We start from the raw sequence: 21,199 nt of genomic DNA, 5'->3' as shown, positions 1-21,199 counted from the left end.
GAAGGCAGGAGAAGGGGATGACAGAGGATGAGATGGTTGGATGGCATCACCAACTCGATGGACAGGAGTTTGAGCAAGCTCCAGGAGATGGTAAAGGACAGGGAAGCCTGGGCATGCTGCAGTCCAGGGGGTTGCAAAGAATTGAACATGATTGAGTGACTAAATAACAACAACAGCTAGTTAATGTCTAGTTAACCATGTTTGTTCTCATGGTGACTCAGGATAGTAAAAAAGATGCTTGAAAGGAAAAAAACAGAAAACCCCCAAAATAGGTAGCAAAAAGCCCAGGGTACAAAAGGGAGCAGAAGCCCTTTTGTCTCATGTGGCTAAGCTCCCCAAATCCTGTTTGTTTGAACTTGTACCCCTCATGTGAATATGGTTTCCAGTTGGTTTAGTGATGCATGTTGTGTAGTTTGTGGATTTTAATCCTAACATAGTAACATTAATACAGGAACTATGTGAGTTTAAGTCTTATTTCCGTTTTCTAGCTTTATACCTTTGGGATAATTACATAACTGCCTGATGTACATCACTGGTGACCTGTGAAGCTTATCTACCTCAACAATGGGCCCTAGTACAGTGAGAATGTGCCTAAAATAGAGTCTGGCACATAGTAAATACTCAGTACATGTTAGCTGTTAACATCATTCTTCCTTTACTATTATATGTCATACCCTGCTTTAAGAGGTTTACATGTGTTCTTTACATAATTAAATTATGAATTTTGGTAAAGTCTGAATGAAATTCATAACTTAATTCTTACAGATGTGGGAACTGAGGACTGCAGAATGGGAAGAATCCTGAGGCCATTTGGAGATGCCTTTCCCAGTGCTCCTTCAGAATGCTGTGTCCATCTATGCTAAGTCCTGCGTTAACTCTGCAGCGAGGCCCCCAGCCACACAGGTGAGGCTGAGGGAACTGACCCCTCACTTCATGGGTACAGAAATGCCTTGTTCCTCTGCCCAGTTTCTTCCAAGTTATTGCAGATCAACCCATCTGGGGCCATGAAGATGTCTCACTTCCTTTCTCTGAATTTACAAGCACTTCACAGAGTCCAAATGAAGGCCAAACAGTGGGCAGGACATTGGAGGGGACCTCACTGGTTGGACTAGCATTGTTGATTGCTAAAACAAATACATCCTGTTGTCCCAGAGCATACAGGGAAGACTGTGGTTCATGTGGGCTGGAAAAGAATAGAAAAGGAGCAGCAAAGAAACACAGCTGCAAAGCCAATGCCTTGTGCTGACTGCTTTCCAGGAGTTATATATAGCGCCTGTGTGAGGCAGGCAGAGGGTTGTCGAGGTCACCTTGAAAGGCTTTTGTGTGTGATAATTACAGCTTACGGAGGAAACGGAATATCCTTTATGCTGAAGAGAATAGTACAGTTTGACTCCTTGGGAGAGAAACCCAGAAATCCTGAGGGAGGTGGAAAAGAAGAGTGGAGGATTTGGGATTTGGTAGGAGAACCGACTCTTTGGAAAAGACCCTGATGCTGGAAAAGACTGAGGCAAGAGGAGAAGGGGACGACAGAGGATGAGATGGTTGGATGGCGTCACTGATGCGATGGACATGAGTTTGAGTAGGCTCTGGGAGTTGGTGATGGACAGGGAAGCCTGGCGTGCTACAGTCCATGGGGTTGCAAAGTCGGACATGGCTGAGCGACTGAACTGAACTGAGGAGAGTATCTGGTTTGGATTCTGACTCCTCCCACTTGCTAGTGTGGAATCGGGTAAATCAGCTCCTCAGAGCATCATCTTCCTCTTCTGGAAGAAGGGATTTAGAATCCTTGTGTGTGGGAATCCTTTGTGGGAGGCAAAATGGGCAATGGTGGGGTAAGCGTTTGTAAACTGTGGGGATTCTTACTGGGGATCCTCTGTAGCACAGTTCTGTGATGCACTCTTGTTTCAGGAAGGTAAAAGGTCAGGGAGGTGGCAGGTCAGTGGGGAAGCAGGTTGTGGGGCTGTTTTGGGGTGTCTCTGTTCTGGGAAGTGGGCCAGGGTGACAAGCTCATGGAAGCCCTGTATGTTAATGGCCTTTTGAGCAGCAGCTCTGCCCATGTCTTGTCATCCACCAGGACAGCTCTTATTCTGAACACCTTGTTTCTCAGCCCTGGGTGGCCAGGGAGGTGGTAGTTCCCCCTCATCAAGACATTTCCAGACAAGAGTCGGGTGGGGCAAGGAAATAGCTTTTGGCAGTGGGGCTGGATTCTCCCAGAATTGTTCCTTTGTGTGCAGATTCCTCCCTGTTTGGCTTACAAAGGAAATGGTTCCAGGAGGAAGTGGAAAACTGTGACACACACATGCTCAGCCCTCACACACAAGATGGCAGCTGTTTCCGCTTAGTGGAAGTCCGTACCGTCTCCTTCACTGAATGGAGTGGCCTGGGATACCGGATGATAAAGGCAGGGAGTGTTTTTGAGCTCTTAAGTGATGTTCCAGATGTTATGCTAAGCATTTTGCATGGATTACCTCATTTAATTCTCACAATGGCCCTGTGAGGTAGTTACTGTTCTTACCCTCTGTTTTATACATAAACCAAGTGAGGCTCAGAGAGGCACAATTGTTTGTTTAAAGGCGAGTTGGTGATGGACAGGGAAGCCTGGTGTGCTGCAGTGGCAAAAAGAACCTAGACCTAAGTCTAGGGCCTAAACTTATAACTGTTGCATCGTAATTCTTTCTGGCCACCTTTTTCTAAAAGAGGTTCCCTATCTCCGAAGCTTGGTAGAACCACCAGTGAGCCACTCATGACTACTCCCCACTAGTGTCCCTTCACAGGATGGGTGCCTGGTCTGAGGCCTAGATGGAGCTGGGCTTACCATTCTGAGAAGTTTGAGGAACTATCTCAGCAATTGCCTGCAACAGACACTGAGGATGTCTGGCTAGGGGTTTGTGAATAATGCTGATAATAATAGTCAATGATGACAGTGAATGTTTATTGAACACATTTTACAATGTGGGCCTAACACTTATATTTCTTTAATAAATTAGGACCTCAACTGGACAAAAATTGGATTAATCCTAATCCTTGATTCATGAGATACTGTCATCATTGGTCCATGCATGCTTCATTTTTATTTATTTATGTAGTCAGTTATTTTTGCTAATGTAGTAAGCGCCGACAAGTCCACCATTCAAAGCAGAATCCCGGATCTAAATAATATCAGGCATCTAACTATGATCTCATGCTTCTGCTTACCCTCTCCCAGTCTGTCATCCTGAGTGCTGTATTCATCACACCCTTGTTTTCCCTTATAGATTGCAACTAGATTTACCCATAAAAATTTAAAAATTTTAGTTGTTATAAAAGCTGGGAGAAATATCAATAACCTCAGGTATGCAGATGACACCACCCTTATGGCAGAAAGTGAAGAGGAACTAAAAAGCCTCTTGATGAAAGGCAAAGAGGAGAGTGAAAAAGTTGGCTTAAAGCTCAACATTCAGAAAACTAAGATCATGGCATCTGGTCCCATCACTTATAGGAAACAGTAGAAACAGTGTCAGATTTTATTTTCTTGGGCTCCAAAATCACTGCAGATAGTGATCGCAGCCATGAAATTAAAAGATGCTTACTCCTTGGAAGGAAAGTTATGACCAACCTAGATAGCATATTAAAAAGCAGAGACATTACTTTGCCAACAAAGGTCTGTCTAGTCAAGGCTATGGTTTTTCCAGTGGTCATGTATGGATGTGAGAGTTGGACTGTGAAGAAGGCTGAGTGCTGAAGAATTGATGCTTTTGAACTGTGGTGTTGGAGAAGACTCTTGAGAGTCCCTTGGACTGCAAGGAGATCCAACCAGTCCATCCTAAAGGAGATCAGTCCTGGGTGTTCATTGGAAGGACTGATGTTGAAGCTGAAACTCCAATACTTTGGCCACCTGATGTGAAGAGTTGACTCATTGGAAAAGACCCGGATGCTGGGAAAGATTGAGGGCAGGAGGAGAAGGGGATGACAGAGGATAAGATGGTTGGATGCATCACTGACTCAATGGACATGGGTTTGGGTAAACTCCAGGAGTTGGTGATGGACAGGGACGCCTGGCATGCTGAGATTCATGGGGTCGCAAAGAGTCAGACACGACTGAGTGAGTGAACTGAACTGAAACTTTATTAAAAGGGCATAATGTTATTGGTATTTTTTTGTGACTTTTTTCTTACTGTGATACTGCTAAAGGTTTATCCATATCGTTGCCTGTCATTGTGTTCATTTATTGTGCTGTATGATACTCCACTGTGAGAATATTCTCCATGGCTAACACTCTGTGCCTATTATGTTTATTTCATCTTTGCAGCAACTGCATATGGTAGGAGCTCTTCTTATCTCAGTTTTACTGACAAGAAACTGAGGCCTAGAGAGGCTGAAGAGCTTGCTGGAGGTCATAGGTGCCAGGTTCACATCTTTCTGGCCCTTACTGTTCGTTGTGTTTTGGTGTATAGGGGAAAACACAGGAGCTGGAGCCAAAAACCTAGGGCTCAGGCTCCATACTTACTGGCTGTGTGGGCTCAGGCAAGTTGCCTCTATTTCCTCATCATTAAAGTGGTGGGATGGTAACTGCTCTGTCTGCCTCTGAGGCCTGTTGTGAGACTCAGACCTGACAGTATCTGTGAAAAGTGATAGTAAACAGTCTGTAAATGGAAGTTTTTATAAATTGGTATGTTGTGATTAATGATCACACGTGTGTCATCTGCTCCCCCTTTCGCTCAATCAGACAACAGAACGTGTGTACGATTCAAGAGATGAGCATCCCTATTCAGAAAAGCAAGGGTTAGGTTGACCATAGAAACCCATAGAAACCTCAGCCCATAGAAACCTTTGTGTGATTAAAGAATTATAAAATTATCAATAGAGGCCTCAGGCTGCACTGATGGGAACAGTGTATTTATCTTTGTTCTGTTCAGTAGAGTTTAAAAACTTTTTTTTTTTTTTACTATATATTACCTATTTTCAATGTCTGAGACCCCACCCCACTACTGTTTGCTTGTGGTGTTTCCTTTGCATGTCTTGTTCTCCAGCTACTCTATGACCCTGGGCAGGTTACTTCACTTTTCTGAGTCTCCACATCTGAATAATGGGGATAATAATAATAACTACACCTTACAGGGCTGTCATGAGGGTCCAGCGAGGTGTTATATGAACTGCTTAGAACAGTTCCTGACACATACCAAACTGACTAATGTCATTATTTAAACTCTGCCCTATTCCCTAGATGGTGCCCATTTATTCTTTGAGAGTTAGTTTAGAGGCCACTTCCTCCAGGAGGCCTGTCCTGCTCTTCTGGACAGGTGAGGTTACCTGTTAAGAGCCTCCAGGGCAGACAGTTTGTTCAGTGACCTCCATTAAAGTGTGAACTGTGAGAGTAGAGATGATGCCTGATTAATATCTGCTGCTACTGCCTGGTGCCCAGTACCGTAATGGGCACAAAGCAGATGCACTGCAGAGAGATGAACAGCCCAGAATTCAGAGGAACAACCACAGGTCAGGGAGAGGGCCAATAATTCTGCCTGTGACAGCCATCTCCAGGAGCAGAAGGGCTTACGGGGATGGGGGAAGAGGCAAGAAGAGGCAGACATGTTCTCTGGGGCTCTGGAGGACAGTCCAGACCAGTGGTGGCAGCTCCAAGACCATATTATTAGGTCCACTGTATGTAGGAACTTTCCAGAAATTTGAACTAAGAAGAGAGCCAGCTATCCCTTCCGAGAGTGGCTGAGTCTTGGCGGACTGCCTCTTGGCAGGAAGGTGGGGGTGAGTTAGTATAGTGGGTAATTGTGACACTGGGTGACTATGGTGAGAAGCACACAGAATCACACCTGGGATTTGTCCTTCCTAGCCCAGTGACCCCAAGCAGGTGACATCAGTTTTCTCATCTGTGAGGCAGAGGTAATAAGATCACTGATGTCAGAAGGTTGTGGTGAGCAGAAAGGGAGAACACGTAGAAAAAGTGTTAAGGTTTGTGCCAAGCACATGAGACCTCCTGCAAAGGTTGGTTGTTACTATTAATGTTGTTCATGTTGTTAGTAATCACAGGGGATTCAGGTATCTCCCAGAGTTTAGTCTAGACATTCTAGGTGGGAGGCTAAAGGTTATGCTCAGAATGGCCACCCAGGTGGTAAGTCCATCCTCTTCCCTCTCTTCCTTCCTTCCTTCCTTCCCCTTGCTTGCAAAAGCCTTCCAGTGCTAACCCTGGATTATGTTCTGGGCCAGGCCCCTGTGAGTGCAGCCCACAGGGAGCCGAGGCACCCCCGAGAGCCTTTGGGAGATGCCTAGAGTGATTTCCTGCCTGCAGAGCTGGGGGTGAGAATGAGAAAATGATGTTTAAAGGTCCCGGGAATGACTGTCTTGAGTCTTGAAGAGCCCTGGACAGATGTCTCCTCTGCTCTCCCATGAGATCAACAATTCTACATGTTCTCTTTGAAAATGGACAGAGTATGAAGCGTTATGTTTTTCTGTTCTTAAACAGGAAGGTGAGGTAGTCTTACGAAGTTTGCTGCTCATATGCAGTATTTGCTGCAGTTCCTAACTGGTCTTTCTCTAATCTCTCCCTTTCTACTCTAATGTGAGCTTTAATTTTCCCCAAGTGGCAACACACAGCATAACCCCCTCCTGCTCACACCTCTTCAGAGCTCCCCAGGGCCCAGACACCAGTTTCCTTTGTGACTCAGGTGATGAAAGAGCTTCATATGCTCCCTATACTCCCTGTGGTTTCTTCCCTCTGTAATTCCATCCCTTTCCAGGATGGGCAGGCAAGAAGTGAGAGGAATCCATCCTGATTTTTAAAGAAAGGAGATCATTTAAAGAAAGGAGATCATTTATAGAAGTGTTGTTTAAACATTGGCTTTTTTTTTTAATTGTGTGCTTCCTGCATGCTGATTGCTTTTCTTGCAGAAATCCAATTGTCCCATAGTCAGACAGGAGATTGTTATCTCCATTTTTAGCTGAAGAAACTGAGACCCGGTATTAAATAGAAGGAGCAGAGGGGATTCAGACCCTGGCAACCTGACACCGCCGCCAGTGCACTCGGCTCCCACAGTGTGCTGCCTCTATTATTAGTGACCAGTCACACCCGCAGTTGTGGGCCTGGAGGACAAAGCTCTACTCGAGGCTCCACTTTACCTCTGCCTGCTTCTCTGGGCTCTAGGCACACTGACCAACTTGTGCTCTGAGCATGGTTTCTGTGCCTCTCCCCTTTTTACTCGCCGTTGTCTCTACTTAGAATGCTGATCCCCCAGTGTTTCTGAGGTTCCTGGCTAAAAAGTGTCCCTTGAGTCTTCTGAGCCTTTATGTATTCTCTTTGATGGACACTAACCAGATATGACTTCATGTCACAGGCATTGGTGACAGTCTTAGTTTTTCTGCCTCACTAGGAAGTTTGGGGTGTAGGAACCCTATGCTTCCCCCTCTTACCCCTTAGAGCTACAGCTGGTTACTGGCTGGAGGTGAGGAAATGCGATCGGTCCCTCTGGCTTCCCAGCACACCCCTAGATCAGGTTTCTTTTTGCTTCAAGTAAAGCTTAAACAATCCCACTTGGTTTCATATCGGCTGGATCTACCCTTTGCAAACTCTTCAACAAGAATGGGCAGGAAGAATAAATATTTATTCTACAAATGAATAAATCTGATTCAATCTTCAAAAAAAAGCCTTAGTATAAATTATCATAATTTCTCCATTCTAAGATTTCACTGATTTAAAGATATTTTATCTATTAAATAATAGCTTTTTGAAAAAAGAAAACAGAAAAAATGAACAAATTGATGTAGCAAATTTACGATGTTCTTTCAAAGGTATGTTTGGTATCAATGAAATATTTTTAAGAATATGGTACAATTCAATTTTGATTTTTTTCTTTTGATCCTGGTGGTCTCAGAAAAAAGTTTTCTAAGTCTTGACTAGATCACTATGAAGCATGGGCAAGTGTCAGCGATGTCCCAGCCCTGAACCCCTGGGGTTGCTGGGTCAGCAAGGGCATGTAAGGCCAGTCATGTACCAGTGGCAGCCCTGAGGTCCCCAAGACCAGTGGACAGGCTTTCTCCTCAGCAGAGCTCTGTGCTCCACTGACATCTCTTGACCATGTCAGTGGTTCTGGGGAAAGCTGACTGGGAGTCCATCATGTGACCTTAGGCACGACACCACCCCTTGAGCTTCGGTTTCCCCGGCTGTAAAGTGAGAGGCATAGGATTAGACAGGCGGTTTATGTTCTGCAGATGGAGCTCTGGGGTCTGGGAGGCTTCTCTGGGGGCTGCCTTGGGAGTAGGAAGATGGAGTGGACTGTATTCAGTATTTTCATTCCCACTTCCCCCAGAGCAACTCTTTGTTTAAGATTTTATTTGCAGGAGGATTCTGAGGCTAAATGTAGTTTGAAAAACACTGGTAAATGGCATTCTGGGGCCTTTCCAAATATTAGTGTTGAGTACGTACTCTTGAATGATCTGAGGACAGGGCTTCATTCCTCAGCCTGGACACACCCTCAGAATCTTTCTCACCACAGTACTCCAGGCAGACACTCCCAAACTCTACAGATTAATTCAGGGGTTGGCAAACTTTTGTGTAAAAGACCAGATAGTACATGTTTTAGGCTTTTCAGGCCACATGTGGGCCTCTGTTGCAGCTATTCAACTCTGCTCTTTTGGCAAAAAAGCAGCCATAGACAAAACATAATGAATGGACATGGCTGTGGGCCAGTACAGCTTTATTTACAAAAAGATGTGGGGTTCTGGATTTGGTCTGACAACCAAGGTGTACTGCTACCCATGCTGTAATAACACTTCGACCTGACAGGTGAAGAAACTGAAGCCCAAGGAGGAGATTCAAGTAACTGGATTTGGCTGGGATCCCTGTACCTCGGTCAGCGAACATGCTTTCCCCACTCCACACTGCTCACTTAGCCATACCCCTTACCCTGATTTGGATTGTGGGCATCTGAGATTGCACGATTGAGGGAATGGTGCCCAGAAAAGACACGTGCCCCACTTATCCCCTCTCAGGAGATGAGTTTTCCCCTAGGTTCTTAGAGGGCTATAAAAAGCCCCTGAGCTTGCCTCCTGTGGGACGTTCTGTCAGTAAATTCCCCAGAGCTGGAATGACTGCAATGTGGTGCCACATTCTGGCCCCTCTGCAGCCTCACAGCTGTGCAGGGAGAAGAATCAGGGCTGAAAGGCTCTGCGCCTCCATCCCCACTTGGGGTGTGGCTGGGATTCCCCGAATGGAATTTTAGGTGGAGGACAAAACCCTGCCTGAGCCCTCCTGGGGCAGGATCTTTGCCAGTTCCAGGAGGATGAATGTTTCTTGAATTCTAAACGCCAGAACTACAAGGGCCATAGTGGGAGGAGTGTGAAGGGTAAGAAATAATGTCCCACACCAGCTGCTTGGCTGTACCATTCACTGATGGAAGCTGTCCCTCCTGGAACTGTTTAGATTCCCTTTCCCTCCCCTGCTTCCCACCTTGAAATCTTCACCTGTTAAGTCTTTGTGGCTTATCTGGCAAGTCCTTCATGTAGTAGACCTGGGAATGCCTCTCTCCAATGGACAGGCAGTGGAGAGCGATGGTAAAAAACTTAGGCGTGGAGGTGGGCAGGGCTGGATATATAAATTGTCTAGGCCTTAATCTTTTCATCCGTCAAATTAGGATATTAAAAAAAATACATGTACAACACATTTTAAAGTAGGTACTGAAAGTAAATTACAGTAAATAAAATGCAACAGATGGCAAAGTCATGATGAACATTCCCATCGAATTCTGTTGGGAGGTGTGGTGATGAGACTGCAGGGCTCAGGGAAGATACATATCACAAATATATCCAAAACTTCAAATTATTGTGCATTCACACACTGACACGGGCCACAAACACGCTTTCACAGGGACTGTACTTATCAGTCTACCACAGAACCAGATTTTGCCATAAACTACAAAATTTTTAACACAAAGTTATATTTACATCTTTCTAATTCATATACATGCCCTAGCTGTGATTTTAAAAAATAGAAACTACACATTGTACAGATACTGTCCCCTCACAACTGCTGGCAACATTTTTGGATGGAATTTCTCCCTCAATAAAATTAATGGCATATTTTATACACATGAAAGTCAAACTGCATCAGCTTCATGGTTGTTGAGAGGACTAAATGGCTCAATGTGCATATGTAAACTGCCTGACTCATGGTGAGTGCTCAGTTGGCAATTATTATTAAGCATCTGTTATGTGCTAGACCCTGGAAATAAGATGTAGAGACAGTCTCACAGCACAGGCTTCATATAGACACAGAGGAGGCATTTAAGTTAGTACAACACAATATTCTAAGAACTGAAACTGAGGAGGGTGGTGGTAACCCAAAGTCAGAGGGAAGGTCCAGGGAGGATGTGGCAGATTGTTTTCATGGAGGTGATGCTGAGCGCGCGCTCTCAGGGAGAGGGAAAAGCAGAGGCATCGTTTTAACCTCAGTTTTTGCATCTAACTGGGAGGATGTCTCACTTGACCACTTCACAAGGCTTTTACCAGAGTTAAGTCACTGAAGAGAACCTCAAGGCTGAAAGGGTCCCAGTGAAAGGATTTTAGTGGTCAATTCTCTGTTTGAGTATCCCTGCTGTTACACAGGTTCCTTCTGGCCCAGAGTGACCCCGCTGTGGGTGACTGCTGAGTGAGAACCTACATGACTGCCAGAGCTGCCCAAGCTCTAAAGGAAGCACTCTATGATTAACAGCCCCGACACTATGTGGGAATGGACACAATTGGTGAATGTGAAAAGGCTTCTAGAAGTTAAAAACTTTATAAAAATGTATGTACCTATGTTGCAGAAGTGAGTGGCTGAGCCATTCGCTAGGACATGGTATTTCTGCTTCTATGTCCAAATCCACTTCTCTGCTGGCACTGTGTGCTTGGCACATTTATTGGAGGTTTGTCCTCTCAGGCTAGAGTACCTATACCCTGGGAGTCCATGGTGGAGGGCAGGGTGGGGTTAGGGAAGAAACCTTGAGAAAAACACGGTGTGTCTCTGCAAGTCCACTGCACAAAGATTTTTTGGTGGGGGGTGTTTGTTCAGGTATGTTATGGATGATACTAGAAATTTGTTTGGCTTTAGATAAAATGAGACACTTCAAGCTTTCAGAATCCACTTTGGGTAACAGACCAAACCCTAGAATTTCACTTGGTTGAAAAGTGTGAAAGGCAGTGCTGGAGCAAATAATCAAGGGAGGTGTTTGAGCAAGGTCAAGGGTCCTGATAAGCCTGTGCACAAAAACAAGCACGTCAGACTCACCTGCAAGCTTTGCAAAAAGTACACATTCCCAAACCTCATTCCAGACCCCCAGACCTCTGGGGGTATATTTTCAGTAGGATCCCTGGAAGATGATGATTCTTCCAGCTGGATTCAAGAACCACTGCTTTAGACAAATAGAGAATAGGTCTTACGGGAGGCTGGAGAGATGAGAGGAGAAACAGGAAGCTCTTACAGGAGATGACAGGATATTGGAGAAGCCACCCAAGATACATTTTTCATTAACAGTTAACAGAATTGGGGGTCTGACTGCAGAAAGGGTAAAAGCAAAGGAAATGATGAATAGTGACAAAGTCTATGTTTCTGTCCCTAAAATAGGAATCACTGAAATGGAAAATCCTGGAGCTGAAAGTGGCCTTACCCAGCTCTACTCTGTGATCTTTGTATTTTTTCTTTTTATTTATTCATCATCTCAGCAGACATTTTTTTGCACATATGCTACATGCAAAGCATTACGTTAGATGCTGGAAAAGAATCGTGAACAAGGTAAGAAGGACCCTGCCCTCATAGAGCTCACATTAACAGCTAATTAATTCCTATAATTAATCATTACTGTGAAGATGGCAAAGACCTTGCAAAGATGGGCACAATAAAAGACAGAAATGGTATGGACCTAACAGAAACAGAAGGTATTAAGAAGAGGTGGCAAGAATACACAGAAGAACTATGCAAAAAAGATCTTCATGACCTAAATAACCATGATGATGTGATCACTCACCTAGACATCCTGGAATGTGAAGTCAGGTGGGCCTTAGGAAGCATCACTATGAACAAAGCTGGTGGAGGTGATGGAATTCCAGTTGAGCTATTTCAAATCCTAAAAGATGATGCTGTGAAAGTGCTGCACTCTACATGCCAGCAAATTTGGAAATCTCAGCAGTAGTCACAGGACTGGAAAAGGTCAGTTTTCATTCCATTCCCAAAGAAAGGCAATGCCAAAGAATGCTCAAACTACCCCACAATTGCACTCATCTCACACACTTGCAAAGTAATGCTCAAAATTCTCCAAGCCAGCCTTCAATAGTACATGAACGGAGAGCTTCCAGATGTTCAGACTGGATTTAGCAAAGGCAGAGGAACCAGAGATCAAATTGCCAACATCCATTGGATCATTGAAAAAGCAAGAGAGTTCCAGAAAAACATCTACTTCTGCTTTATTGACTATGCCAAAGCCTTTGACTGTGTGGATCACAACAGACTGTGGAAAACTCTTAAAGAGATGGGAATACCAGACCACCTTACCTGCCTCCTGAGAAATTTGTATACAGGCCAAGAAGCAACAGTTAGAACTGGACATGGTTCTAACAGACTGCTTCCAAATAGGGAGAGGAGTATGTCAAGGCTATATATTGTCACCCTATTTATTTAACTTATATGCAGAATACATCATGTGAAATGCTGGGCTGGATGAAGCACAAGCTGGCATCAAGATTGCTGGGAGAAATATCAATAACGTCAGATACGCAGATGACACCACACCTATGGCAGAAAGCGAACAACTAAAGAGCCTCTTCATTTAAGTGAAAGAGGAGTGAAAAAGTAGGCTTAAAACTCAACATTAGAAAACTAAGATCATGGTATCTGGTCCCATCACTTCATGGCAAATAGATGGGGAAACAATGGAAACAGTGAGAGACTATCTTCTTGGGCTCCAAAATCACTGCAGATGGTGACTGCAGCCATGAAATTAAAAGATGCTTGCTCCTTGGAAGAAAAGCTATGTCCAACCTAGACAGCATATTAAAAAATAGAGGCATTACCCTGCCAACAAAGGTCCGTCTAGTCAAAGCTATGGTTTTTCCAGTAGTCATGTATGGATGGATGTGAGAGTTGGACTGTAAAGAAAGCTGAGTGCCAAAGAGTTGACGCTTTTGAACTGTGGTGTTGGAGAAGACTCTTGAGAGTCCCTTGGACTGCAAGGAGATCCAACCAGTCAATCCTAAAGGAAATCAGTCCTGAATATTCATTGGAAGGACTGATGGTGAAGCTAAAACTCTAGTACTTCAGCTACCTGATGCAAAGAACTGACTCATTTGAAAAGACCCTGATGCTGGGAAAGATTGAAGGTGGGAGGAGAAGGGGACAACAGAGGATGAGATGGTTGGATGGCATTACCGACTCAATGGACATGAGTTTGAGTAGACTCCGGAAGTTGGTGATGGACAGGGAAGCCTGGCATGCTGCAGTCCATGGGGTCACAAATAGACACTTCTGAGCAATTGAACTGAACTGTGAAGATGGTAACCAGTGAAAAGTAGAGTGCTAGGGTTACCTGTAATGGGGGATGTAGTGTAGGAGACAGGGAAAGATTGTTTTGAGGAAGTAATATTTGAGCAGATTGCTAGGGATGAGAAGGAAGGAGTTAACCAGGTAAAGGTACAAAGGCCATTGTGAGGAGAGTCCACAATAAGACAGGGGCAGGAGCCCAAAGAGAGCTGGTAAAAGGCAGGGCGGTCCTTGAGGCCACACCACGATTGCAGTCTGTATTTTAAGAACAGTGAGGAACCACTAAGCAGTTTAAGCACAATCAGATCTATAGTTTTAAATAACTCTCTCTAATTGTATCAGGCCGTCTTCCCATAGTCTCTCCACAAGCATAGATAATTCATAAGTCCCATTAAAAGCTATGACAGATACACATTTGAAGAAAAGATGAATAAAAAGTAAAGTATATACTTCTACAAGTTCTGTTCTCTACAGTTTTCAAAAACTGCCATGCCTATGGAAACCTCTTGCGTGACAGTTGTTCTAATTTATCTACTAGTGTGGTCCCCACAGGAGCCACTCTAGGACTCCCCGATCTGTGTCCACTCAGCCTTTGCTTCATTATGTCTCTGGGCACCTCTTACTCTGAAACTGAATAGCTCTTTTCATTTGTTTGCTTCTTCCAGATTGTGCCCCAGTTAGTCTCTGTTTAACCTCTTGTATAGCCTTCTGAAGAGTCTTTCTAATACTCTTCTACAGGACAGCTAGTTTGAGAAATGATCCCATATCCCCCCTCCCTTCAAATTTAGTTTTATTCACAAACAGCCCCATTTCCTTCAATAGCTCTTCACATTGTTGTGTTAATAGAAAAAAGAGAAACAGGAAGGGTGATTTGATTTGGTGGTGAGTAAGATGAGTTCACATTTGGGTCACTTGGAGGATGAGTTGACTTCCAAATGGAAATACACCAAAAGCAGGAGCCAGTTCAGGAGTGGAGCTTGACTCATGGCTGAAGATGGACACTGAGAGCAGCCCTCAAAAGAGGCTTGGTCGTCTGGAGCAGTAATGTAAAGACGAGACGAGTCATCATACAAGAAAAACTGAGCTAGAGAAAAAGATGGGAAATAACAATTAACGAGGGCTTCCCTCGTGGCTCCGCTCGTGGCTCCGCTCGTGGCTCAGCAGTAAAGAATCCACCTCCAGTGCAGGAGACGCGGAAAACATGGATTTGATCCTTGGACTGGGAAGATCCCCTGTAGGAGGGAATGGCAATCCACTCCAGTATTCTTGCCTGGAGAATCCCCATGGATAGAGGAGCCTGGCAGGCCACAGTTCATTGGGTCACAAAGAGTCAGACACGACTGAAGTGACTGAGTATGCATGCAGGCACCTATCATGGGCCAGGCACTGGTCGCTGGACAAATATTACCACATTGCAGTTTCCTAATCCTGGGTGTCATTCTTCCTGCTTTGCAGACTAGAGGGACAAGACTTAGCTGGGTCACTTGCCTTAGAGCAAGAGAAGCCCTGAGGCTATGAGCACCTATAACAGTGGGATTGGAGGCCAGGCAGGAGTGGGGTGGGGAAGGAGAGACAGAAAAGGCTTCTGGCAGATGGATGGAGCAGTGGTTATTTAACCTAGGTTTATCTGATTCCAAAATCCATGCTTTCTCCATCTTTGCAAATAGGAGAATCCATTTAGAAAAGAGCTACAGAGAAGCCCAGGAGATGGGAATGAGAAGAGGTAAAAAATTAGACAAAATAGAAGCTGCTGTGACTCTTAGGAGTGGGACCTTCGTCAGAAGGTGTGATTGGAAGTAAGACTGCAAGGAGGGAGAGAAGTGTATGGGGAGAAACAGGAGACTGTGGCAGTGGGGTTTTATTTTTCTGTTCAACTGCAAGGGTTTTTTTTAGAAGGGTAAGATGGGTATGAGGAGCTAATGGTATCCCAAAACAGTTATTTTTCTGAACCTAAGATCAGAATGAAATAATGATAAGCTCTTGGCAGAGAGTGGACAGGGAGGGCTTACTTGGCAGGGTACTCACTCATGTGAGCAGTAGAGTTTGAAACTGATATTTGAGGGAGAGGCAGAAAAAACTCTTGAGTGGGACAAGGAATTGGAAGTGGTGCCCAGTGACCAACAGAACCCTCTACAGAGAAGAGGGTAAGGTTAAATCCTATGCATACACCCAGTGCAAAGTGTGGCTAAAATCCAAGTAATTATATTTGATAAGTGTAATATCTATCATCTACTGAATGCTTCCTAAGTGCTAGCTTACATGCATCGCCTTTCCCCACGACACTCCAAATAAAATGAAACTGGTATGCAGAGAAATTAAGTAATTTACCCAGTTCATACAAGATCATACAGCTAGAAAGCTGTGGCCAAAACCTAAGTTTGTCCATTCCCTGAACCACTCAGCCGTACTGAGTCTCCAGGCTAACAAAGATGACTTTATGGAACATGTTTGGAAGAAAACATATGGGTGTGTACTCCTTTCAGAAAAACAGTAATTGATAGGAGTAGAAAATGAACTCAGATGTCAGGGAAGAGGTATGGGAATTTACAGCCTGGGGGACAGAAATTGGGCAGTGAGTCACAGAGGGGACATGGAGGGGAGCTCATTGTAGGAATGGCTATGGGCTGCTTGGCCAATGGAAGCCACAGATAGGAAAGATGTGACTTTCCTAGTACAGATGTCAAAGCTGGGCCACCAAAGGCAAGACAAGAGTGGGTTCTTTTAGCATCTCTTGAACGATAAAAATCTCATTTAACGAGACAGAGCGCTCAGGGCCTGTGCAGTGGGATGACCCTGAGGGATGGGATGGGGAGGGAGGTGGGAGTGGGGTTCAGGATGGGGAACACATGTACAACCATGGCTGATTCACATCAATGTATGGCAAAAACCATACATTAATTAGCCTCCAATTAAGTTAATTTAAAAAATCTCATTTAATGAAAAGCAGAGCTTCAGATTATGTCTTAAATTATAATCTCCCAGAGAATATATATAACTCAGCAAAAGAAACTCCCATCTTGGGTTGAATGCAACTAGTTGAAAAAGAACTAGTTGTGAAGTAAAAAGGAAAGGAACTTTGGTAAAATTGATTCCTTTGTATGAGCTAGGCATATCAGAACCTTGGGCATTAAGAAGGGAATGAGGGAAAATTTAGACCAAAGACTTAAGCAAAGATGGCTTGAGAACACTACAAAGTTCACAAAAGCAAAATTGTGAAGATACAGCTGTAGTCAGTAGGCACAAATAATAGCATAAATAAGAAAAAATAGACATGTTGGCCTACAAATATTTTGTCACTCAGAAACACTTGTCAGGTGGTTCTGTTATGGCACGTCAGATGGATTTTCAAGAGACAAGCACCATGAAAGAGCTCCAGGATACAGAGATTATGACATAGCCCCTGTCTTTGAGTTGTATACGAAGTTGTCTAGCCCAGTTCTTAAAAGAGAGTAGGAACTCAAAAGAGTCAGACCAGCTTGGGGTCAATAGAATTTTATTAAGTTAAATGTGATTTAAAAAACACAATTATTACTGTAGCCAGTGTTTATTGAATGGGACTCATATGGTAGGCATTGTCTGAAGTATTTTCTGTACATTTAATAACCCCATGAAGTAGGTATCATCAGTATCCATATTTTATCTTTATGTGAGGATAAAGAGTTAAGTGATTGGTTCTGTAGAAGGTGGTGTCCACAGTCATTAGTCTATAATGACGGTGTTACTTTCCCCAGTAGCTGATTCTCTTTGTATGATGTTCATGAACTGGGGAAGTCCTGCTGGAAGGAATTTCCTTATAATGTAAGGTAAGTCATTTCTGTGTCTGTTACTGCATCATATGAATCCTCCTTTACTCATGGGAAGACACATACCCTGTTAGAAGAGAAATCCTACTTCTTAGGTTTGTTTTCATTCTTAAGTCAGTTGACTTTGATGCCGAGCTTTTATGCTGTAATTACTACTGAAGATCTGAACGGTATGGTTGTGGCATGACGGAGGAGCCCGAACATGCGCTAAGAAGATGCGGTGTCCAAGCCCTGTTCTGTTCTAGGGCTTGGGCAGGTCACCTGCAGTCAGCCAGCAGCCAGTTTAAGATCAGGACTTAGGTTCAAACTCAGCTCTGTCTCTCACATGATGAGTGACTGTACAAGCTAATGTCAGTGCCCTAATCCTGCTGTTACGGATTGAACTGTGCCCCCACCTCAGATCCATACACCAAAGTATGGAAACTCTAACCCCTGCTCTGATGACATTTGGAGATAGGGCCTTTAAGGAGGTAATTCAGGTTAAATGAGGTCATAAAGGTGGGCCCTAATACAATAGGACTGATGACCTTCTAGGAAGAGGAAGTGAGACCAGCAATCTCTGTCTCTCTCTGTCTGTGCACAGGGAAGAGGCCATGTGAGGACAGAGTGGGAAGGCTGCCATATACAGGCCTGGATGAGAGGCTTCACCAGAAATCTACCCAGATGGCACCATGACCTTGGACTTCTAGCTTCCTTAACTGTAAGGAAATAAATCGGTTGTTTGAGCCACCCAATCTGTGGTATTTTGTTATGGCAGCCCTAGCTGACTAATACACTGCTAGACCTGCCTTCCTGTGAGGTAGGGATTAACAATAGTACCCAGTCATATCCCTGTCCCATTGCTTGTTCCAAGGCAAGCCATGAAAAAAGCTGAGCATGTTGCCTGGCTCATGATAATACCGTGATGATTTCAGTTGTTACTGTTATTAATAGTGAAGTATGGCTTCCTTCCCTGGGCATGACAGTCTTACTCCTCACACAGTAGGTATGAGGGTGAAATGAGACCTGTGCTTCTTAAAACCTCCCTAACAACATTACTTTGCCAACAAAGGTCCGTCTAGTCAAGGCTATGGTTTTTCCTGTGGTCATGTATGGATGTGAGAGTTGGACTGTGAAGAAAGCTGAGCACCGAAGAATTGATGCTTTTGAACTGTGGTGTTGGAGAAGACCCTTGAGAGTTCCTTGGACTGCAAGGAGAGCCAACCAGTCCATTCTAAAGGAGATCAGCCCTGGGTGTTCTTTGGAAGGAATGATGCTAAAGCTGAAACTCCAGTACTTTGGCCACCTCTTGCGAAGAGTTGACTCATTGGAAAAGACTCTGATGCTGGGAGGGGTTAGGGGCAGGAGGAAAAGGGCACAACAGAGGATGAGATGGCTGGATGGCATCACTGACTCGATGGACATGAGTCTGAGTGAACTCTGGGAGTTGGTGATGGACAGGGATGCCTGGCGTGCTGCGATTCATGGGGTCGCAAAGAGTTGGACATGACTGAGTGACTGAAATGAACTAACAACAGAAGAGAGTGCTCACACCCTCCTGGGGATATGGGCACAACAAATTTCCACGAGAATGATTTGTAAAGACTCACATATCATCTTAAAAACCCACACAAATTTTGTATTCTAGTTCATGTGCAGTTGTGTTTGCTTTGATTCCTACAGTTTTTGCAGTGATTTCTCAGGGTAGACCACTGAGTTTCTAGACAGATGACCTCGTCCTGTGTGCCTCATCCACTGCGCTTGCATCTGAGAAGGCCTTTGCAAGTCATGAAGCACAGTTCTGATGTGAGGATTTGGTGGTATGTATCTTTCAAAATCAGCATTACAACTGTTCAATTTGGGATGCACTAGAAAGTGTGCTTCATGTTGTTAGTGAACTACTTGAGCCACTGTTAGTGAGCACCGACTGTGTGCCGGGCACTGCTGTCAGCAGGGTGGCTGCCCAGATCCACTCCCAGCCTTTCTGAAGCTTACATCTGACAGGCTAGGTAGACACTAAACACGTAGTCGGATAACTGACTCTTAGAGGAATGGTACATTGTGACAAGAGCTATGAAGGAGAAAGAAAGTAGGCTAGGAAGGCCTGCAGCAGCGGGGAGGGGCAGAGCCCTAGAGCATTCTGAGTACTAGCAGATTCCTGGGGAAGTCTGGCGTCCTAGGAAGAGTGGTCTAGAAGCAGCCTTCTTTAGTGAGGTATCAGTTATTAAGCATTTTAAGCTGGTCTGTCAAAGCAGGGCATAGTCTGCTTTCTACAACTCTGGGTAGGCTAGGTATGGATTTTTGTACTGGGGATTTTGTACTGGGGATTTTGTACTGGGGACAGGGTGGTATTTGGCACCATGTGGGGTGTGATGGGGTGGAGGGCAGTGCTGTTTACTTTAAACGTATAGTGTGGGAGATGGGGATAGGGGACATTAGAGGCACCTCTGTTCTCTTTTTCTCTCCCCGACAAGTGTGTTTGCTCTGTGCACACTTGTGCAGGAGTCAGTTAACAGGTAAGAACTGCTTTATAGATCACAGCCTTGGTCCCCAAAGAGCCAAACCAGAAGCCCCCCCCCCCCCCCAATTTTCTGCCTGACTTTCCAACTCCTAATAGGAAAGGGTTGATGCAGCACTTTGTGCTAGAGATGGTGTGGGTGGGGAAGCTGTCCCCAGCACCTTGAATTGGAAGTCTGAGATCCCCTGCAGCCCTCTGAACTCTGGCTGTACCCATAAGAGGAGTGCAGGGGGGTTACCATACCTGCTCTGGGTCCCATCCCTGCCCCCAGTGCCCTTCCTCGTTACTTCCACACCCCTGGCCACTCCTTTTTTTCCCTTGGAGGTCTCAGTGCAGCAAACAGGCAGATGGGGGAAGCGTGTAAGATTATGTTGGGAAGGGGAGGAATTTTCCATTAATAATAATAACAACAAGAATAATGATACTTGTCAAGTTGGCAGCACTTGCCAGCTTACCAAGTGCGTTCACTTGTGGTCTCCTCAGTTTCCAGAGGTGGGGCGTTGTGACACTGGTGTTGTGGTTCCCAGCCTTTGTCACTGCCCCCATGTTCAAGCAAGCCACTTTTTTTTTAACAGCTACAAGCCCATTGAGGTGTCCAGGCCTTTATTTAAGCATAGCTTCCCATGAATGCACCCCCCATAAATGCTCTCTCTATGCTCCTGTTAGCTGCAGTTTCAACAAGCACCGCCACCACGTCTGTGAAACTTTCTTAAATACTCTTCAACTCTTCAAACTGTCCAGGTAAGAAGGGGTCTCAGAAACAATCTAGTTCAACCTTGTCACTAGCCCAGAGAGAAAGAGGGTGGGCTAGGGTCACACAGCTTGTCGGGCTCAGAGCCTGGGCTCGGACACCCATGCAGGCACCCACAGGCACTCCTGCAGCTCCTCCCGACACCCTGGGTAGCTGCACACACTTGTCTCCTGGGGCTTCTCAGCGTGTGAACAGTAGGGGCTTAACACGCCCTGTTGTTTTCAAGAGTGTGACTTGTTAACTCTATTCTACCCTTGGTGGAGGGGGTTGGGATGGGGTGAGAGGAGCTTCCCTTCCTCAGGAATCCTTTTAGGGATCTTTCATGAAGTTAAGGCTCCGAGTGTATGAAAAACTGGTTTCACACACTGGAGGCAACTCAAGTCCGGGACGTGAGTCCCCCTAGCAGACCCCTAGCAGCCCAGGCAAAGGAGGCACCTGTCCACACAGCGCCGGGTCTTCGGCCCCCCGCTTCTCCCTTCCTCCTCGCCCCCACACTCCTCGGCCCGGCCCAACCCGCTAGTCTCTGCCTCCTCCTCTGGCTTTTGGATCGCGCGGTTCTCCCCTTACCGCCCTGCAAAGCAACAAGTGTGGGCGCCGCGTTTCTTCTTACCCCGGCCTTGGTCCATGGCGCCGGTGATAGCAGAGCAGGGCGCGGT

The 21,199-nt window shown here is 45.1% G+C and overlaps 1 protein-coding gene across 3 annotated transcripts in view; it reads right to left on the bottom strand.

Moving 5' to 3' along the window:
• Positions 1 to 21,199, bottom strand: part of AFAP1L1 (actin filament associated protein 1 like 1) — a 67,474-nt gene extending 46,275 nt beyond the window's left edge. For 2 of the 3 annotated variants that reach the window (XM_052643115.1, XM_052643116.1), the window contains exon 1: positions 21,154 to 21,199. In XM_052643115.1, the coding sequence (XP_052499075.1) occupies positions 21,154 to 21,169 (16 nt within the window). In that variant the 5' untranslated portion in view covers positions 21,170 to 21,199. The remainder of the gene's footprint in view (positions 1 to 21,153) is intronic. The other variant, XM_052643117.1, reaches the window with a different exon arrangement.

Source organism: Budorcas taxicolor, chromosome 7 (genome assembly GCF_023091745.1).
Source record: "Budorcas taxicolor isolate Tak-1 chromosome 7, Takin1.1, whole genome shotgun sequence".
NCBI lineage: Eukaryota > Metazoa > Chordata > Mammalia > Artiodactyla > Bovidae > Budorcas > Budorcas taxicolor.
Note: the sequence above shows the minus strand (reverse complement) of the source record. Positions and strands in the feature narration are given on the sequence as shown.